This window comes from Lygodium microphyllum, chromosome 13 (genome assembly GCF_053477565.2).
Source record: "Lygodium microphyllum isolate KBCC chromosome 13, Lygodium_microphyllum_v1.1.10, whole genome shotgun sequence".
NCBI lineage: Eukaryota > Viridiplantae > Streptophyta > Polypodiopsida > Schizaeales > Lygodiaceae > Lygodium > Lygodium microphyllum.
Window position 1 is genome coordinate 76685846 of NC_141147.1, and position 22638 is coordinate 76708483.

Genomic DNA, 22638 nt, shown 5'->3' on the forward strand with positions numbered 1-22638 from the left:
CATTTCAAAGATATCCATAATAAAGGGAAAACAATATTCAATAGTAATTGAGGCATATTAATACTTCCTCCATTCATGAAGTGAGGTTCCAACTTTAACATAACTCTTTCTCAACCATAAGAAGAGGTTTTGTCAATTCAAACACTCACCTTTCTTTAGGATATCTATTATATTGAATATTTAATGTACACAATGGGACCAAATTAAAAGGATGTTTTTTTCATACATCAAGCACTTTGGGATCATGTCAATGCATTATCAGTGTGGCATTCCATTTGGGTCATGAAAGGCAAGCTATTGCATTGCCATCATCAACGTAATTTTCTATGATGAGTACCTCCTACCATTGGCCTTGGACCTATTCATGGAACTTCTAGGCATCGACTTTGCAATACATACATGAGTATCTAACAAGAACTCCCATTTATTTTACAAGTACTTTAGTAATAGAGGCTGATGCACTAAAAACTATCATATCCTCTTGAACCAAATGTTATAATTCCTATTGCCAATCAACATCCATGAGAAACAGTGCTCCAAATAGAATGTCATCATATGAGCAAGAGAAACTACATCTAAGAAAACCCCAAGCTATCTAAACAAGGGCATGTGCAATGGATATATTTGTTTCTTCCTCCAAATCCAAACAAGCAGCTAACCACTCATCCCTTTAGTCTTTGAAAATTTCAAGAGCTAGAAAGCAACAAGCACCTCCCTTTCTTGAGAGAGGTTAGTAGCACCAAATGTGTAACACATGGAAGAGACCAACAGTTTTTATCTAAACCTTAGACTACATTTTCCTTGACAAAGAAAATCAAGGAAAGAAAGTATCTACCATCCCCCATATGCAAATAAAACCAAAGAGCTGCTTGCAGACATCGAGTTAACCATAATGCTAGACCTGTCAGGTGTGGCAACAATATCTTAGAAGACTGAATTCTCGTACTTTAATTTTCAAAGGTGTTTTATGTTACCTTGGGTTAAACTTGAATGTTTGAAACAGCAATTTAATAATTTTGAGATAGCTCACATCACATTTGAAGGGTTTCTTATTATGCTATTCCTTTAATGTGATTGTATTTAACAGGTTGTGATGCTGTGGGTTATTTTGTTCTCTAATTTGCTTTCAAGCTCTTTGATATGGAGGTACATAATTACCTTGAAAAATCTGGCCTTGCCTGGCTCTCATTTTGCATGTCACATGCTCGTTTTTTATCATGAGCTTTCATTGCTTCTGTCATTTCCATATTGCACTAGCTGACGCACTGTTTTTTCCTACAAGCAAAATGGCCACATTCTAGTTTGTGCTGAGCTTAAACAGAGCTGACAAAAAGTCGACATAGAATGTAGACATAAGCAAATTTAGTAGGGCCGATGTCATATCAAGTGTGGGTGCACATTTAATGCTTACATGAAAGTTGGCTTCACATCCAGCTGGCATTATGTTGTACATATAGTTGGTCCATTGATGAATATGCAAAAGGGTTATCCGAGTCTGTACAATGAACATACAATCACTGTCTAATTCCCCAAATTCACTTCCTCATGTAAGAAGCCTGAACCACGTTTGCCTGTCAAAATCTAAGTTCTGAATGAGTATACAAAGGATGCTTTCAAGTCAAAATGAGTTGTTGCATAGGCTAAAGGCCACCTCGCATGTGTGCATTGAGCTCTCCAAACTGATCATCATCATTGTTATCAGTAAGTTGCACAGCATCTAGCTTCATCTTCAATATTTCTATAGCATTCAGGAACATTTCAGATGCCTTTAAAGCTCCCGTAGACTCAATGGTAAATATAAAACTGTCCTCCTTGCTAATTATATTAACTAAGCCTGGTTTACCCATAGCCTCAGCTTTCTTGATGACCTCATCATCGTATGCATACGCCTCCGCATCAACAACCACAACCTACCAATGACAGTGATTAGATTAAAGGAGCAGGCCTATATATCATGTGTTGGGAATGGATAATTAACCTATAATACCTGGTGTGTATTTGGATCAATATCAAACACTTTGGTGGGACAGCTGTCCACCCACTCCCTCTTCTCTTCCATAGTGAGAGTTTCCATTAACGCTTCATTGATGTGTATTTCAGGTTCATACTGGAATGTGATTGTTGAAGCAGGAGACCATTTTGCATGATCCTTGCCAATGCCCTTCCTAGCAATGGCTCGCAACTTCAGCTCCTGCCCTCGTCTCAGCTTCACTATCAGGATCCCTCTGCAAAAATACTCTTATTCTGAACAGATTATCCAGAAGGCCCAAAATGAAAAACTTTAGACAGCATCATAAAACGCAAAGCATCAGATTCCTGCATCATCTAACTATTTTCATGCATTCCAACATGCCAACTGCTGTGTCTGAACCAGAATTTGAAGAGGCCAGGGATCATGTTTTCATGCGAACCTTGATATCAACTTCATCAGCAAACCCATAAGGTCTGCCGTCTTCCTAAACCAACTCACCAAAGGGACTAAGCACTTACCAACACACCTAAGACACAGTGACTTTCATTTCTCGCTCAAATGATGCATGGTCAGAGGTGCGACTTTAATGAGGTTAATAATCACTGAGGGTCAAATACATATTTTTGGGTCTAGGCTGTAGTCAAGTGCAGGCATAAGCAGAAAGTCAAATAAAAGAAGCGTATCTGAGTGACAAACAGAGAAAGTTGCCAGATAAGTATATGTGACAGCAACATCAAATCCCAGCAGCAGCAGATAAAGAGCACAACAGAGCCGCATAAGAAAACAGATTTACTATTTTATACAAAGGAAGAAGAAAAGAAAAAGAAACATATTCCACCATAAGCCAAGCTACAGAGAGGTATTTAAAGGTCTGTGGAATGACAAATAGCTATTTTAAAGAACTGGAACCTCACCTCTGATCAGGATTTTCATCAAAGCCACCATAATCACGCTCATGAAAATCTACTGGTACCACAGGGATGTGAGAATTCTTGGGCTGCAGATCATGACTTGTCACATCAAGGGTTTGGTCAGAAGTGCACTTGACATGAAGATTGAACTCCACAGAGCAGTAGTCACACCTAAACAAAAAAAATAGCAATCGCATCATATATCTACCCTTCCACAAATCTACGACAGCAATGAGCAAGATGAAACAAGAATAAACATACATGAGAAACTCCAAACACATTGACACTTGAAGTAACATTAACTTGCATGTACATTGCATTCTAGCAGGCACACATATTTGATCAGTGAATCCTTTTCCCCCTTTGACAATATTTAAGAGCATTGAAGTAAAGTATGAAACTCTGTCAAAGAAAACTTGAAAAGAGCAGACATAACAGGTTTGCAAAGGTTGCAGTTTCTGAAAGGACCATTAAACCTTTGTTAACTAAATTACAGATTTGAAAATGGCAGTGAGATTTTGAGCTACAAGATACCACAATACCATACAGGGCTTTTGGAACTGCACACATTTATGAATACTCATTTTAGCCTCTTGATTGGAGACACGAGCATTGCTTGGGTCTTCAGTCTGTGAAAGTCCGATTTTGCAGCACACCTAACACTTTGAATATTGGAAGTATTGTGCATTCAGTTATCTGCAATTTAATTCCACAGACAAAATAGATGAAAGTTTCCACCCACACTACCTAAGTAATGCATTGTGACCTTGCATCTGAGTGTTGGGCGCATCTAGTCAACCACTATGCGGCTCGCAATCCCACCCAATGTATCAACCTCAAACACCAACTCCAACATCTCCTTAAAAAAAGGAGATCGTGCCACATTAAATGGAATTCCACATATGTAAAAAAAAACGTGCGACAACTGCATCTACTTGAGCCTTCCTTTGTGGGTGCCATGCAGTGAACAAATTGCCTTGTTTTCCACGAGGAATGGATGTACCTTGTGTTCCGCTGCTTGTCGCAGTCGTAGGAAAAGTGGCAAACTGATTTGCTCTGCTCTCACGAGCTCAACTTCCACTAGTGGCAGTTGTAGTTGAAGGCATTGATGCTCGAATGACGTAAGTGTCCTTTGGGGGCCTAGTTTCAGGATACATCTTGACATCCCTTGCCATGCGAGCACAATCCTCTTGTGGTATCTTGTCGCAACCTTTGATACCATGGCCGGGGACATTAAGGAGATGCGTCATCACTCGATCAACACATCCACCTCTTTTGATGCCACAAAAGCGACACTCAGCGTCTTGCTCCACCCACCTTGCTATTGTAGGACCCAACGATGCTAACTTGTTGCCACCAATAGTCACTTTGGGTCATCTCTTTCTCTCTCGGGGTTTCATTTAGTTGGGCTTCCATGGTTTGAGGCCTCATTATGAGGTAACAAGGGGGGGAGAAAGAGAAAGAGAGAGAGAGAGAGAGAGAGAGAGAGAGATTATAGGATAAGAGATTGTGTTGAGATTTCACTTTTGGGAAAGAGAGAGGGAGGGAGGGAGAAAGGGAGAGAGTGTGTTGAACTTGGAGGCTTGCTGAAGTGTGCTGAAGCTTGAGCTGAATGTGTGTGCGAGATGTGAATATTTGAGGCTTAGGCTGAATTGAAGTGACTTGTGGTTTGGTCCTTGAGCGAGATGAGTTCACTTGATGCTTAGTGCACATATTTATAGGTATAGCAATCAAGATAAGGTTCAAGGTATAGGTCCCTGAGAGGCTTGAGATTAGAGAGAGAGAGAGAGAGAGTTTTGTGACCTGTCATATACATGACTCAACATTCATGAGTAATCAGACCTAACATAAGAATAAGGCTAGAGAGAGAGTGTTTGGTGGTTCATATCAAAGAGAGAGAGAGAGATGTTATATGTTATTAAAATGTTATCTGTAACCTGTTATTAAAATCATTATAACAAAGAGTGAGTGTCCACTGTCAAGTATTACTGAGAGAGAGAGAGAGAGAGGATTCTCTATTGCACCCTCTGCACTGTGTGGGCCACTGGGCTGGGGTCATTTATTGGATCTGGTTACAGCACAATGCAAAGACATCATTCAATTCACTGCTGATAAGGTAGGTGAGAAATCAGAGAGAAACACAAAGAGAGAGGGTCATTTTTCCATGTTTGGCATCAGCGACTTGAAAGAGGGAGATTCGAATCTGTTTCTCTAGAGTCCGTTACATCGATCGACTTCATGGCAAGCATGGAGTATGCGTGGCGCAATTGTCTTCATACGGGAAGAATAATACAAAACGAAAAAAAAAGCTTTTTTTTTAAGTTAAGACATTAACATTAAAGGTCAGAACGAAACATTTCGTTAGTGACATATAACGCTATGTAAAACGATCCAGCCGTCAAATTTAACGAAGAAAAAATGTATTGCCCAAAGTTGACCATCTTGTCCCAAAACATCTCGCGAAAAGTTTTGGACCCTGCCTGAAACGCCACGTGGCGCTGAAAAGGGAAGGCTGAAACGTTTCATTTGTCGAAACGTGTTTTGCCAGGATCATCAAACGTTTCACGGTTCCTGAATAGGGGCTATTTCGGGCCATTTTGCGTAACTATGTCTGCCATACTACTACCTTTCCCACTAGTAGGGCTAGCCTTAGAGGGCCTTCACGTTACACTAACATCTTAGGCTTTCCTCCTATTTGGGAGCACGGAACCTTCCTAAAACCACAACACCACACTTTGATCAAAGCACCTAACACCACTTTCATTGCAATTGAGGTATGCCTATTCTATGGTCTCATATGGTACTTATGGTCCTAACTTGTGTGTTCAATTTGGAACTAATCCCTACAAGGCGTACCATTTTGATTCAAGCAAAACCCAGCATAGTTAGGCACTTTCTATCTCGGCTATCCTTGTTTGGTTGGCCTTCACATTTCGGTTTTTCTCCTACGGCCAAGTTACAGTCTTCCTTCATGCTACCAACAAGCCCTACATTGCATAGATTTTCAGCCACATATGCGAATTGCTCTTCTTCTTGGGTGCTTCTCCTCCCCCCCTTGGCATTGTTGTGTTGGGGTTTGATGGGGTGCTTACTTCTCCTTCCACTGTCTAGTGGTGAGATGGGGTTGTATCATTCTCTTGGTGCTTACAAGATCTTTGACACATTGTATGAATTTATTTATACCTTTATATCATCATACATTTGCATCTTGATGATTCATACTTGTAAATGGAGGCTTGTGCAAGAGAACAATTCCCCTATGAGGGCACTACTCAAATGGTACCATTGTATTGTGCATAGCATTCTGTTTGGACACAAGACTTTGTATAGCCCTTGCATCACCCATACATTGGCATTGTGTTAATGTAAAATGGCACACTTTGGATAAGGAAAAAACATGTATTTGCAGGCACCCATCCAAGGACAAAAACTCCTCACATTATGTAGCATGTTCCCCTCTTACCTCATGAAAGGAGTGATCAGCTTGGATCCAACACATTCGCAATGTCTCATATTGAGGCAATCTATTATGACAAACATTTAAGCTAGTTATTCCCTAGGCTATACCTCATCACCCTAGCCTTGTACTTACACAAATTCTGTTTATGGAGGATGTTCACTTTCCCCTTGTTGAGAAACCCATTCATTAAGTTCATTTCTTTTCCTTAATTTCTTTGGTTTCACACTTATACTCCCAAAAAGGGCTAGGTGCCCACATTCTAGGGTGCCACCCAAGATTGCCCTGTGCATAAATAGGGCACAAACTCTCACACCTTTACCAACACACACATTCATTCTCTCATCATCCATATTCCTCTCTTCACTCCTCAGTCTCTCCACTACTATTACACCCCAACTCAAAGAACATTACAATTCATGGAGTATTTTTCCTTCTTGTCTACTACCAGGCACATTGTCTCTTCATCTGCACACTGCATTTTGCAGCAGAACAGGTCACCTAGCTGTCCACATCCTTTGTGCTGGCTGGCAATAGATTTCCCCCTACTAGTGACTAGATTCTATGTACATTTGACTTGTGTTTTTTGCAATTGATCCCATCTATGGCAACACACTTGGCTTCTAGCTAAGAGCTGACCTGCGTTTTGCAGCTGATCATTGTCTTGAGGCTGTGTTTCTGCTTACTGCAGGCTGCCTTGCTGTTCTTCATCCCTTGGAGCGTGGTTGTTGCTGCTCATCGACTTCCTCTACTCTGACAGCACCTAAGGACCACATTCCAATCCCTCTACAACTGACCTTCACCATTCAGCATTTACTTCAATACCCTACTGCCTAGAGGATTGCATCTTGCTCCCTTAATTGTGCAGATTCCTTTCAGGTGCTGCCACCTAATCAGGTAGGACAGTGCAGTCATCTCAAAGCTTTGCTTCATTGTATCAGCATGATTCAGTGTTCATCATTCTTTACTCTTCTTCTGAGTTTACTTCTCTTAGTGTTTGTCATACACTATGTTTCTCCCCGTAGACCCAACTGTCTCTCTGATATGGTATGAGTGCATACCATCTGGTAACATTTCTTGACATGGTATCAGGCCAAAGGTGCTCAGAGAGCTAAAGATTCTCTTCACCAATGAAGATAAAGATTGCAGGATCCGCAACCTTCTCAGATTCCCTCCTATTTCCACCATGCCATCAAAAGGACACCGTTATCTTCTCCCTCCCAACCTCCCTTTATAGGTTTGACACACCGATGCTATGGCTTCTCCAAAGACAAAAGGATAAACCACTAGGTGCTCCTCCTACAGCAAAAATGATCATACCACCAAAGATTGTTGTCATCGACCTTTGATGCCTACCCCATCGAAGTAATGCATCTTCTCCTTGACACACCTTGTGCCATCTCACCATTCTAGGCCACACATATCATTCCGCATTGGCTATCAAATTTTTATGCTCACGGTGATAAGATGCACACAATATGCAATAAGCGCTTGTGAGCAAAAGAAGGCTCTAAGACCCCATGATGTCGTAAACCCTCCTGGAGACCATTGCAATATGCTGTGGAGGTTTCTCCCACTCATTTTCAAGTTCAATGGCTTCCTTGGCCCATGGTTTTCAATCCACTCCACCAGGAGATGGTGGTTGTTGGGTACCATCTCCTCTTTAGACTGCTCTTGAGAGAGAGAGAGAGAGAGAGAGAGAGAGAGAGAGTGGTTGTTCGGCTCCTTCGGCTCCACAGTCCGTTCCACCAAGAGACGAGGGTTGTTCCCCACCTATGGCTCCACAAGAGCTTCCCATTTCCCCTCCTCCCTTGTACAGCTCCACTAACAATCACTTCAATGCAAGCATCGAGGAATTTATGTGTAATAGCCCTCCCTCCCATCCCTCTTCAACTCAATTTCAAGATGCCACTTCTGGGAGCTGTTTGGTCTCTTTTCCCTTATAGCCTCAAATACCTTCTCCGACACTCCCGGCAGCCCACCCTTCATCAATAAACAATCCACAGGCTATGATCCACAAGTTTTTCGATTCCCTCTCTCTTAGACGGGGATTCAAAGTGGGGATTATCCTTCTTCGACTTCAAAGAGTAACCCATACTTCTAACTTCAAAGAGGGACCCTACTCATCATGCGGTTCTTCACACTCCCAATTGAAAATCCTTTACCTTCTTGGGATGGTTGACATCGTGGTACCATCTCACCTATTAATACCTAGGATCTACAAGTTCTACCTAGTTCGGGGCCTTGGATATTTCAACCATGACTTGGTGGTTAGGCCTTCGTATTCCTTTCAACATGGAGACATGGAATTTGTGGTTCTCTCTCGAGATTGTGTTTCAAGCCCTCTCATCTCATCCTATCCATTGTTCTTCACCACACATCTCCTGTCGAGTGGAATACTTGGATTATAGGGTGGATCTTCTCTCACATACATCTCTTTGGGCACCTTTTTGGGCCTCAGAGGGGGTGTTAAGAGATGCATTCATTAAGTTCATTTTTGCCTTAATTCTTTTTAATTTCATACTTACATCCCCAAAAAGCATTGGGCAGCCACATTCTAGGACACCACACAAGATTACCCATTGCCTATAAATAGGGCACATTAACCGACACACATATTCACTCTCTCATCATCCATCATTCTTCTCTTTACTCCTCCACCTCTCTACTACTATTCACCCCTTAACTCGGAGAACATTATAGTTCATGGAGTTTTCTTCCTCCTTGTGTTGAGTTGAGGCAGAAGCAAATAGAGAAAGAGAGCTGAGAGCAGGCGCATTAATCAAGGATCTCAATGACCCAAAACCGAACAGTATTGAACAATGAGATAGAGTGAGAGTGAGTCGACCGATAGATGTGTACCAGTGTGGTATACACAAAGAATAAAAGAATGTATTTATACTTAGGGTACGGTACACTTACACCCGCTAGGGTGAGTTCACATCCAATGTGACATCTTAGAAGCTATGAAATACTAATTGAGTATGCTGACTCAGTAAGCTAAATCTGGCGTAGTATGAATTAACCAAAGAAGTTTTCCTACAGCAGAGCAATAGGTATGTGCATCGAAGGGTTGTCCTAGGATATCCTTCGACAAGTGAACAGTAGGATCAAGAGGCATAGCCATTGGTGTGTTTGATCCAAGGTGTACGGTTCCACTAGCTGAAGTGCGTACTTCTGCTATGACACAAAAATGCATCCCCTAGAGCGACACCCAAAGACTTTGAAGTGCGAAATGACAGGCCAAGAGCCAAAAAAATGCCTCATACGGGGTCTTCTTAAGAAGAGCCGCAATCGAGCACTGGTTGAGGATGTACACCGAAGTGTTAACAGCCTCGACCCAAAGGCGCTCAAGAAGCTCTGTTGCAAACAGCATAGAGCGTATCATTTCCATGACTACCTGGTTCCTACGCTCTACGACTCCATTCTAAGAGGGGGAGTTAGCAGAGGTGAGCTAGCGAGTAATGCCATGCTTCAGTAGAAACTCAGAAAACTCGTGGGAGATAAACTCACCACCACTATCACTCCTTATGCAACCAACACGACGACTAGTCTGGTTATGAACCAATAGCACCCAAGCAGAAAAATAGGTAAAAGCATCGGACTTATGCTTGAGGAAGTACACCCACATGTATCCAGAGATGATCGTCCACTATCAAAAAGAAGTATAGTGCACCATTTAAGGCGGCAATGCATGTTGGCCCATAAAGATCAACATGAATCAATTTAAAAGGCTCCTCAACACAAAGTGTGGATTGCTAAGGATATGGAATACTGTGCTACTTTCCGAGCTGACAAGCTTTACAGATTAGTTTTAGGTGGAGAAGGCCCTCAACCAGCTGTCGGTGGGATAACTCATAAAGAGATTCATAACCAATATGCCCTAAGCGAAAGTTCCGAAGACACTCATTGTTCGTAGGCTCCCGAGATGTGGCTAATGCATGGAAGCTATGGAACACAGAGCCCTCGACTGTCAGTGCGGTCAGAAAGTGTCATGGGGTAAAGGCCATTAGGATGTGCCTCACCGCGAGCAATAACTAAACCAATCTGAGAGTCAAGGATCTCAACTGTGGTCATTGTAAAGAAAATTGCTCGCCCCAACTGGCAAAGCTGCTGAACAGATAACAAGTTCACCCCAAGCTGGGAGACATGGTATACATTGTCCAGCGAAGCCAAATCCAAATCCTTGTCAGTGCGAAACTGACACTACCTTGAGCCTGAATCTTGACCGAAGAGTTATTTCCTACGTGGACTCGCCCAACAACAGGGGCTCGAAAACAGAAAAAGTCCACTATAGAAGTCATATGATGTATAGCTTCATTGTCCACTATTAAACTGAAGCTAAAGTGCTCAATTGTGACAAGGGGGCCTCTGCGATAACCTCATCGTGAGGCAACTCACAGATGTGGACGAGACTCGTATCTGATATCTCTATGGAGACGATGTGGACCTCCGCATACCAATCAAACAATCCCTTTGGAGATGAGAATGTTGTCGATCGAGATGGTTGAGCTGTGGCAGTATGAGTCTAACCTTTAACCTGCCCCTTGCCATCACCCTGCCTCCCTTGCTGGGGGTTGCCCAGCTGATTTGGATGTTGTGCCTCTGGCCTTTGATCGACACTCGTCATCAAAATGACCAACCTTTTGACAATGTTGACAATACCTATTCTTTTCAGGTACATTCTGCCACCCTTGTTTGAGTTGTGACTAGGAGTTTCCTTGTGATTCCCTGGATTGATTTTGTTTTGGATTTTGAGTGGAGGTTTGATTTTGTTTGCCCTTCCCTTGATGCCCCTTCTAAAATGAGCAACAAGAGCCCTCTCTAAGGAAGAGTTCATATGAAATTGATCGAATAACCGTACGTAACACAACAACTGACACTCAAATTCATAGAAAGTAAGCATGGTAGGCTTGGAAACTATACCTTCCACAAAATTGAAGTATTTCTTGGGGAGTTTGTTCAGAAACGATGTGACTTGATCGTCAGAGGACTTGGGAGTCCCCATAGTGGAGAATTCGCCAAGAAGTCCCCGATACTCAATCAACTTGACTTTCAAGTCATCCCCATCAGTGATTTTAAAGAGTTGGAGCTCATGGTCAAGATTTATACGACAATTCCTATCCCAACGAGCCACATAGCGGTCAGTCAAGTGTGCACATTGTTCAGACGCTAAGTCAAAATGTTGAAGCTAAGAATGAAACTCAGAGAATAAGCCCTACATCAGCTCATCAATAGCAAAGGCATTCCTAGCCTTCCATGAGCGGACAACCTCGTATGGAACAAGTGCGGGATCGAGTTGGGGTTCCAACCCCTGTACAAGATCCCATAGGTTTTAGGAGTCAAGGGCATGTCTCATCAAGTTCGACCAAGTGGTAAAGTTTGACCCGTTAAAACAAGTCTTATCATTAAAAGCATACTTTGCAGAAGATGAGGTGGAACCATGAGGTGTCGAGAAAGTGGGATAAGATGGAGGTGGAGAGTAAGATGGTGGTGGTCAATGTGTCTAATAGAAAGAATGAGGGAAAAAAGGTGGGTAGGCAGAAATAGGCTGGGAGTGTCCAGTGAGCCTCATTCTTAGGAGCAGTAAGGGAAGGGTGAACCAAATCAAACTTCACATCAAAATCAAAATCGAAATCAAAATTGAAATCAAGCTAGGGAATCACAAGCAAACTCCTACTCTCAACTCAAACTTGGGTGGTAGAATATATCTAAGAAAAATATGTATAAGTATTGTCAACATTATCAAAAGAGTGGCCATTTTGACGACGAGTGTCGATCAAAGGCAAGAGGCACAACACAAAACCCAGGTGTCATGGGGATATGTATTTTTGAAATCTCACTTAACATGTGGATTAATTTTTAGTCACATGATTAAGTAAATGTTATACATGTGAGGCGCAATTGGGATTAGAGTAAATTTACGAGCCCGGGACCCTAGAAAATCACGGGATATCAAAGACATAAGCTGCTATAAATTATGCTGCACAAGTACTTAGTGGTATCTGGCGTCAATTGTTAGCTTAGGTCATTCATTTGGCCATAAGTGACAGTTCCTGACACTAGAGATGTAGCGTTTAATGGTACCTAACGCTGATTTAATGACCAAAGATTGGATAGAGAAACTCGAGAGTGGAATATGCCTAGTCAATTTAATTATTGGCTAGTTAGATTATTTTTCTAGGCATCGAAATAATTATTAAATTAATTTTCAGTGATTAAAGATTGAAAATTAATATTTAATGACGGATAATGTTGGAAAAACCATTTGGAAAGGCTACCACTTGGCATTTTTTTGGACATCGAAATAATTATTAGATTAATTTTCAATGATTAAAGACTGAAAATTAATATTTAATTATGGATAATGTTGGAAAAACCGTTTGAAAAGGCTGCCACTTGGCATTTTTCTGGGTATCAAAATAATTATTGGATTAATTTTCAATGATTAAAGACTGAAAATTAATATTTAGTGATAGATAATGTTGGAAAAACCATTTGGGAAGGCTGTCACTTGGCAAACTTGCCTATACAGGTTGGTAAAAGGCTGAACAAGAGGAAAAATGAGATGATTCTTGCTATAGCAAATGTGAGAGAGCTGTGAGCAGCCATGGTCAGCCTATTTTTAGCCATTGCAGCAAGCCACGAGTGAGTTTTGAGGCATGCAAATTTGGACCCTCCATAGCTAGGCGATTGCATCCACGTACAAGGTGATAGTTGATTTGGATATCTCAACTGTAGGCGACAGCATTTAATACTATTGTGGTAGGGCAGCAGCTGCATTTAACTGATTTTCAGTCATTTTTCGTGACAAAACTCTAAATTTTCTCTCTACAGCTTTCTCTCTCATCTCCCAACCATTTCATAGTCTTGCTTCGAAGATCTCAACATTTGGACCCTTGGAGGCTGAGAAATTGCAAAATTCTCTACTGTAAGCCCTAATTTACAACATAAATTAGGGTTTCACAACAGCCTCAGGAAGCGTGCCAAAAATTGGAAGCTGCAAGACTTGGATTTTTTAGGGTTCAAGGTGAATTTCAGTTAAATTCAGGTAGAGAACTAGTCAACCATTGAATTTGGGCATTTCCATTGTCTATGAAGTGGATGAAGGCCAATTAAGTGCCAGAATCAAGGGGCAAATCAGATTGAAGATTCACTGGTTACTTTGGACAGCAAGGGGAGTTTGGATAGCGAAGGGGATCGGGAGAATCCCATTGAAAATCAACTTTTTCTTCAATAAAGCTAAAGAAATACCGAAAGGGGTGCCAATTTTGGGGCCAATCGGGTGTGCATTGTCCAAGATCAGTAGGTAAATTTGTATTTTCAGATTTGCATTTATTGTTTGCTACTGTAATTAAGTTGTAATCAAGGATTTACCACCCATCCACGGAAGGAAGCTGGTTTCATGGTTCCATTGCCGGGATACCATCAAATCCTTTGAATTGGTGAGCCCGTGGTACTTGATTGCAACTTGGGACTATTGCATTATTGCTGAAATTGTTCTCAATAGTGAATTACAGCAAGCATGCCTTCACATGGTGATACGGGATCAAGTGGAGAGGATGCATCACTCCTTGGTCAATCACATGGTGAAGGGGGAAATGCAATGACTGATATTGGGCATGGTTGTCAACATGGATAGCATGCTGAAAATGTGGGAAATGACCCAAATGTTGCATAAAGAGGCTGATGACTAGCAAGGGGCTGAAGAATTTGATGATAGCTTCAAGGATCAAATGCGTACAACAGTAAATTTTTTTGTTGAATTGGCAAAGGATCCCCAGTTTACTCTTTTCTTGAATGCCCCAAAGAAGGACAGCAAAGGCAAAGAGAAGGAGACACCTTCTACAGCTTCGGGACAGCCACAAGAACTGAAGGAAACGCCTAAGCCTTCTTTAGGAGAGCCCAAAATGCCTAATGAGCACAAACAGTTGGTATCCGTGGGGCAGCAAGTGAAAATGCATGGCCAACTTGGTAGTGCCAATCCATGGGAACATGGGCAGCAAGGCAATTATGCACATGCAAGCATGGGGCAGCAAGGATACTTTGGTGGCGGTACCATTTTTCATGCTATGATTGGGCAAGCACTGCATACAGGAATGTATGGCACAAATCCCTATGGCATGCAAGAGCCAATGCATGCCTCACAACACCCAATATATCCGGGTAATGCAAGTGGAATGCCTAATCCCATGTATGGCAGCATAGGCATGATGCCTAGGACACAAAGCGGGCCATATGGATATGTATCGGCACCCCAAGGGACTGTTGGAGCACAAGGATTTAGTGCTGGTCATGTAGGTGCTTCAGATAGTGCTAGTTTCTATGCAAATACAGTCAATGCATCTTTTTTGAAGCAGCCCATTTATGATAGCTCGACTCTTATAGATCCGCCAAAGGACTATGATGAAGGTGGCAAAAGCGTGAAGTTTGAGCCTTTTAGTGGTGCACAAGATAGGCTGAAAGCACTTGTTTTTATTCAACAGTTTGATGCAACCTATTTTGGAGGCAACTTCGCGGAGACATCTAATATACACAAGGCAGCCACATTTTTGAAGGGAAATGCATTGCAGTGGTGGTCTGCACTTCTTATTCAAAGGAAGTCACCTACCACTTGGGTCTAGTTCAAGAAAATGTTTCCTTCAAATTGGCTGACAAGTACCTTTGAAGTAGACATTATGACAGCTTGCTGCCAATTACTTCTTATCGCACAATACCCCTCCATGAGCAGGTGGAGATATCAAAAATAACAAGTATGCTCTAATACCATGTCAAAATAAGCGATAGTGCAAAGAGATAGTAGGGTTTGCAAGGAGTAACACAAAGTGTGTACAACAAATATTGAGAGATAAGAGAAACTCATAAACACAAGAAGGACATGGTGATGATGCATTGAATCATATGCTATGAGGAGAAAAGCTGATACAGTGGAGTCGAAGCTCAGAAGATAACTACATTGTCCTATTTGAATCAAGCGGCAGCACCTGTGGAGAATTTGCACAATGAAGGGAGTGAAACACATTCCTCTGAGTAGCGAGCTATCGAAGTAATCATTGGAAGGTAAAGGATAGCTATCGAGGGAGCGAACAACAATTCTCTAATGCGTTGAGGGAGTGAACGCAATCCTTTGATACTGGGGCCCTCTGAGGGATTATTCATGTGGAACTGATCGAATAGTTGTGCATAACACAATAGCTGACCGGTAGGTCATTAGGCAGCCGACGTGAATCTTTTGCCCGATGCCTTGGCTGCTTTGGGGTGGGACATCTTGGAAAAAAGAAAATACACACAAGGGCATATTTTTTATGGCTCATTTTTTGGCCTGATAGGGAATCTGAAACGCCTTATTATTATTTTTTAAAATGCGATCCTAAAGAGTTATTATGCCCACACACCAAACCCTAATTTGGATGCTCTAAACTTTTGATAAATAGGCATGTAGCCCACCACTCTCTCTTAATTTTATTTTCGTAGGTTTCATGAGCCATATCTCTACTACCCACATCCCATTCACGGAGGACATCGCGTCAGACCTTCCTCTTGTTGTATACTATCATTTAGTGCCTAATTCCAACCTTCGTCTCCACCTGTGAGCTATCACCTGCTTCTTAGAGTTATCATTTACATCTAGGAGCTATTGCTTGGTACCCTAGAGTTATGGCCTATAATCAAAACCTCATGTTTGTTACTACGTCATCATTTGGAGCTATGCCATCAACCAAACACACTTACCATCATCTAATTCATGCGTTTGCTAAGTTTTTCTCTCCTCCAGTTGTCACCTATACTTTGTGCACTATCATCTATTGTCTTCACCTCTCACTCAGATTTTCTCTCTCCTCAAATACCTGTATTTTTTATCTTTCTAACTACATTTACTAGTGTTCAAAACAAAGAGGCTGCCTTGTTGTGTTTCAAGATCCATTTCACAATGCAACACTTTCTCCAACTCATTATCTCTGCCTTAATCCCAAAGATACAAGAGTTTGAGATTCAATATTCTCTGCAATGTGTTTGTTGCATGAGCATTGTATATTCAGTAGTCATTCACTTCATTATTCATTGTATTCACTGTCTCTAAGTTACCCTAACCCTAATTGTGCTGTGTTGTCAGTTTATGCTTTATCATACGAATGGTTTTGTGTTTTCTGTATTTAGAGCATTTCTTCACAACTCCAACATCACCTAAGAATTGTGTTCTACTTCCTTTATAGTTGACCTTTACCATTCAACTTTTACCTCGTTACCCTACTGCCCAAAGAATTGCATTTCGCTTCGTAGATTCCTTCAAATGCTATCAGTTGATTAACTAGGAGAGTCCAATCATCTCAAAGCTTTGCTCCATTGTATTTATTCAGCATGATACAATATTCATCATTCTTCACTATTCCTATGAGCTTTTTATCACACACAGTGTTTCTTCCTGTAAACCCTATTGTCTCTTTGATATGCTATGAGTGCATATTATCCCATCACATTTCTTAACGACCCCTTATTCCCATTAGGACCCATGAAAAAAAAATTAGGAGAAGGAGAGAAAGGGTTGGATGGATGCCACTCTCCAACTACTCCCATTGCTCTGCCTTCGAGCACTTTGTGCATTCTCTTATTCATTTATCGCATTGATTCATTCACTTTAGAGTTCTCTTTCTTCTCTCTTTCAGGTGTGTATTTTGACATATATTGAAGTTTTATCTGAGTTCTTGTGTTTTAGTCATATTCATACACTTTGCGTTTTCTCATTGCAAACCCTAGCCTCACTTCACACACACCATCCGGTTCATGGAGCTTCTCGAGTATTGTTTAGAGGCCCTATTGCTCCTCATTGCTAGTTCTACTAGTCATCTAGCTGCCCACAAGCACTCTGCATACCAGTCAACTATCTCAAAGCCAATCAACTGCTATCTTCAACAAACTCATCTACATTTTGTTACTTTTCAAGCTGCCCTGCGTCTCAGCCATCTCCTACAACAATCACCTAACAACAATCTTTGTGTATCTACTGCTTGATGTCGTCAATCAACTAAAACAACTATGTTTCACTATCCAGCAAGCCATCTTATTGTTCACCAATTTGCTGCTTCATCCCATAGAGTTGGGCATCTACATTTTACTGCTCTTCGACTAGGTACACTGCTATTTGCATCTTTCTATCATCATTAATGATACTGCTACTGCATTTTAACGATCCATTCGAGTACGACACACTTTGACACTCCTTCAACCATCTCTAAGACTTGTGGATGGTATACAATGAAAGTAATAGAGAGGAGATTGAGGGTTGAACATGGGCAACTCTCCCTCCCCCCAAGGAATTTATTTTTACTTAATCCAAGTCCTTTTGAGAAAAGCTCAATTACAATCAACCAAAGAATGAGAAGAAGTGGTTATCACTCTCACGAGATCATGAAAAGATGTACATACATACATACATCATTAAACAACTCATTTCTTTATACAACAAGGGTAGGAAGAGAAAAAATTAGCCCTTCTCCATCATTGATCGGCAATACATTGATAGCACGCACTTCTTTTTCTTGAAATGGAAAAAAGAGCTATATTTAATTTATAGATTTGGTCCTATAAAATAGCAACAAAAGAAGAGGGAATATGGAGGTATTTGATCACAAAGGAGTAAAGGATGATGATGTTGAGAAACCCTTCACCCGCAGTTTGCGTTTTTGCATTTCTGCGTTTTGCATTAAGGCTTTGCAGCCCCAAAAAGGGGCGCCATCCTAGACTGACTATGCCTATTTATAGGCCACTCTCTCATTCATTCCTCACGGCTGATTCATTCAGTCCGTCACCTCTTCTCTCCAGCCTCTCCACTACCCTCACACCCCTTCAGGAGGACATTGCGGTTCGTGGTTCGTGGCTGTCTTCATCATCTTCCCTAAGCTACAACACCCTTGTTCCCTTGTATCACATTCATTCCATGATTCAGAACTTCATCATTCCATTCATTAGAGTTTCTTCTCTCTTCTCCATGTTTGCCGAGTTCACTCCGTGTTCCTCCCTGCAAACCCTACTGTCTCACTGGTGCATCATCTTTTGACGTGGTATCAGAGTTGGATCTACTCAAACAGCGGCAAAGATCCTCCACTCTAGTGAAGGCAAAGACTGGTGGCGGGTTCGGCATCCACTTCTCTTCTTCTTCCGCTGCATCAACATCTCGTTTTTGCAGATTTCAACTGTTTCAACTTGTTGCCCACACCCCGTTTGTGGAGGACATCTCAACCAAAGTTGTCCATTGCTGTTTCCATCAGTAAGCGCCTGATTTCCAACCCTCTTCATACAGTTTGGAGCTGATTTCAATCAAGCGATTGTTGTTTCTATGCAGACCTGCTGCCGTACAGCCTGCCACGTCATCACAATCTTGCTGCTTGCGTTTTTAGTCTTTCTCTCACCTGCTACCTACGTTTTTAGTATTTCTCTCTCCTCACTGGTGTTTTTCTACGGGTTGCAACTGTTAGCAATCATGTTTGTCATGCCTTGTCATCTCCTTCCTGTGAGCCTCAGTCTCAGTCAGACGAGGACATTAGGAGCTCTGACATATCTGTCATGTGTTATGATGGGGGAGGCTAGTCACTCTCGACTGGCTGTCTTAGGATGTGCATTTCTTTTTGGCCTCTTTTAGTGGGCAGCCACTGGCTGCCCGACCACTTTTTTGGTCATTGATGTGGGGCGTCCATTTTAGGGCATTTTTAGGGTTTGGGGCTGGTCCCCCATTTGGCTGTCCTTTTGCCTATTTATAGGCAGCCCCCCTCCCCACTTGATCGCTTGTCTTCTTACAGATTCCGACACTCCTCCCCCGTGGTAGTGCTACCATCATCATCAGCCTGATCTGGTGCCCTCACTGACGCTGTGGGCTGCGTGCAGGGACTGATTAGTCTCCTTCCGCCTTCCCGTTTGTATTCAGCATTCATTTCAGTCAGTGCAGATTTCTCTTCCTTATTTTCTGCTTTCTCTCTCTCTCTCCCTCTATGTTCATATTCCTTCTTCCGCAGCGCACTCTCACATGGTATCAAAGCCAAAGGAGAGTACAGGAGTACACGGAGCTGAGATCTACGCGGGAGAACGCCCACAACCTTGCATTTGCTGGTCAAGACATCTCCAACAGCTAAGGCGTCACCTTCTACACCATCTCCTTGATCAAGGCGGCCTGTTTTGGTGTCAACCTACTTGCGTTTGCTGCTGGCGTCATCCCCAAATTTGCATTTTCAGCCTGGGCGGCCCTCCTCTAGCTGGGCGACACTCCACCAAACTGCGTTTTCAGCTTCTGTGGCTGCGTTCAACCTCTGGCGGCACTCCTCCAAGCTGGCGACCTCATTTCTACTTGCGTTTTGAGGCAAGAGGTTGTTTTTTGTGGTGATTGCATCGTTAGCACTTGCGTTTGACATCATCCTTGCATTCTGTGCAAGGCGGCCAGCTCAGGAGCTTCAGGTATTTGTGTTTCGACACCGGCAACCTTCCCTTGTTGTGTTTTGGTGTTTGCAGATATCGAAGATGTCTTATCATCAGTTTACGGGCTTTGATGACTTAGATGACGAGCTTTTGTCTCGACACTCATCTGAATGGAGGCGTGATTTCTATCACGAGGACCGTCGTCCGGAGTCTATTCCTCTTTCCCGTCCCCCTTCTATTCATGTGTCTTGGCGAGCCCCTTCCAGTGGGCCGAAGATGCAGCCTTTGGTACCCCCTGTACAGGTACCCATACTTCCTCAGCTGCACAAAGAGGACCGGTTGGATGGCTCCAACTTTTCTCTATGGTCCTGCAAGGTGGAGTGTATCTTGGACTCCTTCGATCTTTGGGAGCTTGTTTCTGTTCCTATTCCCCGGCCTAAGGTGGATCCCGCAGATGCGACATCTATGGATCGTGTAGCCTTATGGGATCGGCTCAATTCTAGAGCCAGATCTTTCCTCTTTCTGAGTTTGCAAGATTCTGTCCTTGTTCATGTTCACAGGTTGAAGACTACAACAGACGTGTGGAGAAAGCTCACGTCTCTCTATCAACAGAAGACGTTTGCCCACCGGATATCCCTCGAAAAGAAGCTGTAGATGCTCGCTATTGATGATAGTCCTTCCATGAAGGACCACATCAACAGATTACAGGATATGAGGGATGAGCTTGCATCCCTCGGTCGGACGATATCTTCTGAAGTCATGGCTATGATTCTCTTGACTCAACTGTCATCGCCTCGGTTTGATGTCTTCTACACCAGCCTTCTTACTTGGAGGACCCGTGCCAAGCTTCTATGGGAGGAGCTATCCCCGCTTGTCTTGGAGCATGACGAGCGACTTAGAGAGGTCAGTGCTAGTGGATCTGACTCCACTGGAGCCTTTGTTGCAGGTTCGGGAGGACAGAAGAAGAAGAAGTCAAAGGCTAAGAAGAAGGACAGTTCTTCAGCATCTGACTCAGATTCAGAGAGACCGAAGTGCCCACACTGTGGGAAAGGGACACATCCCGAGGAGAAATGCAGGAAGAAGTACCCTCACCTTCATCCGGGAGCGAAGGGTGGATCTACATCGGAACCTTCTTCTACCTCTACACCAGCTGTTACCCATGAGTCAGTGTTCCTTCATATCCATGCTTTGGAGGAGGATCCTTCTTCTGTGGCTGCAGTGTCTTCTGCGCAGCCTTGGTTAGTGGACAGTGGTGCTTCGAGTCATACGACTCCCCGAGGTGATTTGTTACAAGATCTCCGTCCATCAAAGGGTTCAGTCACTGTTGGTGACATTTTATCGGTGCTTATTAGTGGTGTTGGCACATTGCCTTTGTTTACCGACTGACCTTCGAGCTCCTTTTCATAGGCCCTACATGTTCCGGATTTGGGCCTTCCCCTCCTCTCAGTTTATGGCCTTACAAGGCTTGGTACACGAGTGATCTTCACCGAGCATGCCATTGTTATTGAGGATTCTTTTACAGGAGCTGTCTTATCTACAGGTTGGCAGGAGAGCGGGCTTTAAAGGCTCCATTCCTCTTCTTTGATGCAGGGTCCTCCGAGGCAGTCTATTGCTACACCCGTTCCCGCTTGTGCACCTTCGATTCCACAGGTTCCTTCCCATCCCCCACCTTCTCCTTCGGTGGTTCCCTCGTATCCCTTTTAGCGGGGGACGATCTCGGTGATGCGGCTGTGGATTCCCTAGCCCCCTAGTGTTTCAGAGGGAGATTCCCAGGATCGTGAGGAGCTCCTTCAGCGGCAGTCTACATCGACGGACTTCATCGACATTGGCATTCCTCTTGCCACCCCAGGATCTATTTCTTCTTCGGCCTTCAGTCACATCCAGGATCTAAGAGGGGGTGTTAGCAGTCATGCTTGTCATGCCTTGTCATCTCCTGCTGCCTATGAGCCTCAGTCTGAGTCAGACGAGGACATTAGGAGCTCTGACATGTCTGTCATGTGTTATGATGGGGGAGGCTAGTCACTCTCAACTGGCTATCTTAGGATGTGCATTTCTTTTTGGCCTCTTTTAGTGGGCAGCCACTGGCTGCCCGGTCACTTTTTTGGTCACTGATGTGGGGCGCCCGTTTTAGGGCATTTTTAGGGTTTGGGGCTGGTCCCCCATTTGGCTGTCCTTTTGCCTATTTATAGGCAGTCCCCCCTCCCCACTTGATCACTTGTCTTCTTGCAGATTCCAACACTCCTCCCCCGTGGTGGTGCTGCCATCATCATCAGCCTAATCTGGTGCCCTCACTGATGCTGTGGGCTGCGTGCAGGGATTGATCAGTCTCCTTCCGCCTTCCCGTTTGTATTCAGCATTCATTTCAGTCAATGCAGATTTCTCTTCCTTATTTTCTGCTCTCTCTCTCTCCCCCTCCGTGTTCGTATTCCTTCTTCCACATCACACTCTTGCAGCAACCTCTTACTGCTGGCCGCATCATCCTCCCACTAGCAGCTCACTTCCAACCCTTCCACTGCCCTCCCACCCCTTGAGGCGGACATTGTGGTTCGTGCTTCACATTGCCCTCACACCCCTTGAGACGGACATTGCGGTTCATGGTTCATGGTGGCTAACCTCTTCCTTCTTTAGCAAGGCACATTCGTATCCATGGCTTCTTTACCAACAGATGACCAGACTACTGGGTGCTCCTATTGTGGCATCACCGGACACACCACCGATGCTTGCCGATTTCGACCTTTGCTCCCCACCCCCCCGGAGTATATGCATCTTCCACCGGGCACTCCTTGTGCCACCTCTTGTTTCTGGGCCACAGAGAGCCTTCTACATCGGCTATCAGAGTACTATGCTCAAGGCAATAAGACGCATCCGACGCACACTAAGTCCTTTCGAGCACA

General features: G+C 43.2%; 1 protein-coding gene across 1 annotated transcript in view; it reads right to left on the reverse strand.

Moving 5' to 3' along the window:
• Positions 1–1297: 1297 nt before the first annotated feature.
• LOC148026796 (DNA-directed RNA polymerases II, IV and V subunit 3-like) overlaps positions 1298–22638 on the reverse strand; it is a 31269-nt gene continuing 9928 nt past the window's right edge. Inside the window, exons 2-4 of the mRNA XM_087691324.1 lie at positions 2887–3054; positions 1988–2225; positions 1298–1910 (exon numbers count right to left, since the gene is read on the reverse strand). Of these exons, the coding sequence (XP_087547450.1) occupies positions 1641–1910; positions 1988–2225; positions 2887–3054 (676 nt within the window). The 3' untranslated portion in view covers positions 1298–1640. The remainder of the gene's footprint in view (positions 1911–1987; positions 2226–2886; positions 3055–22638) is intronic.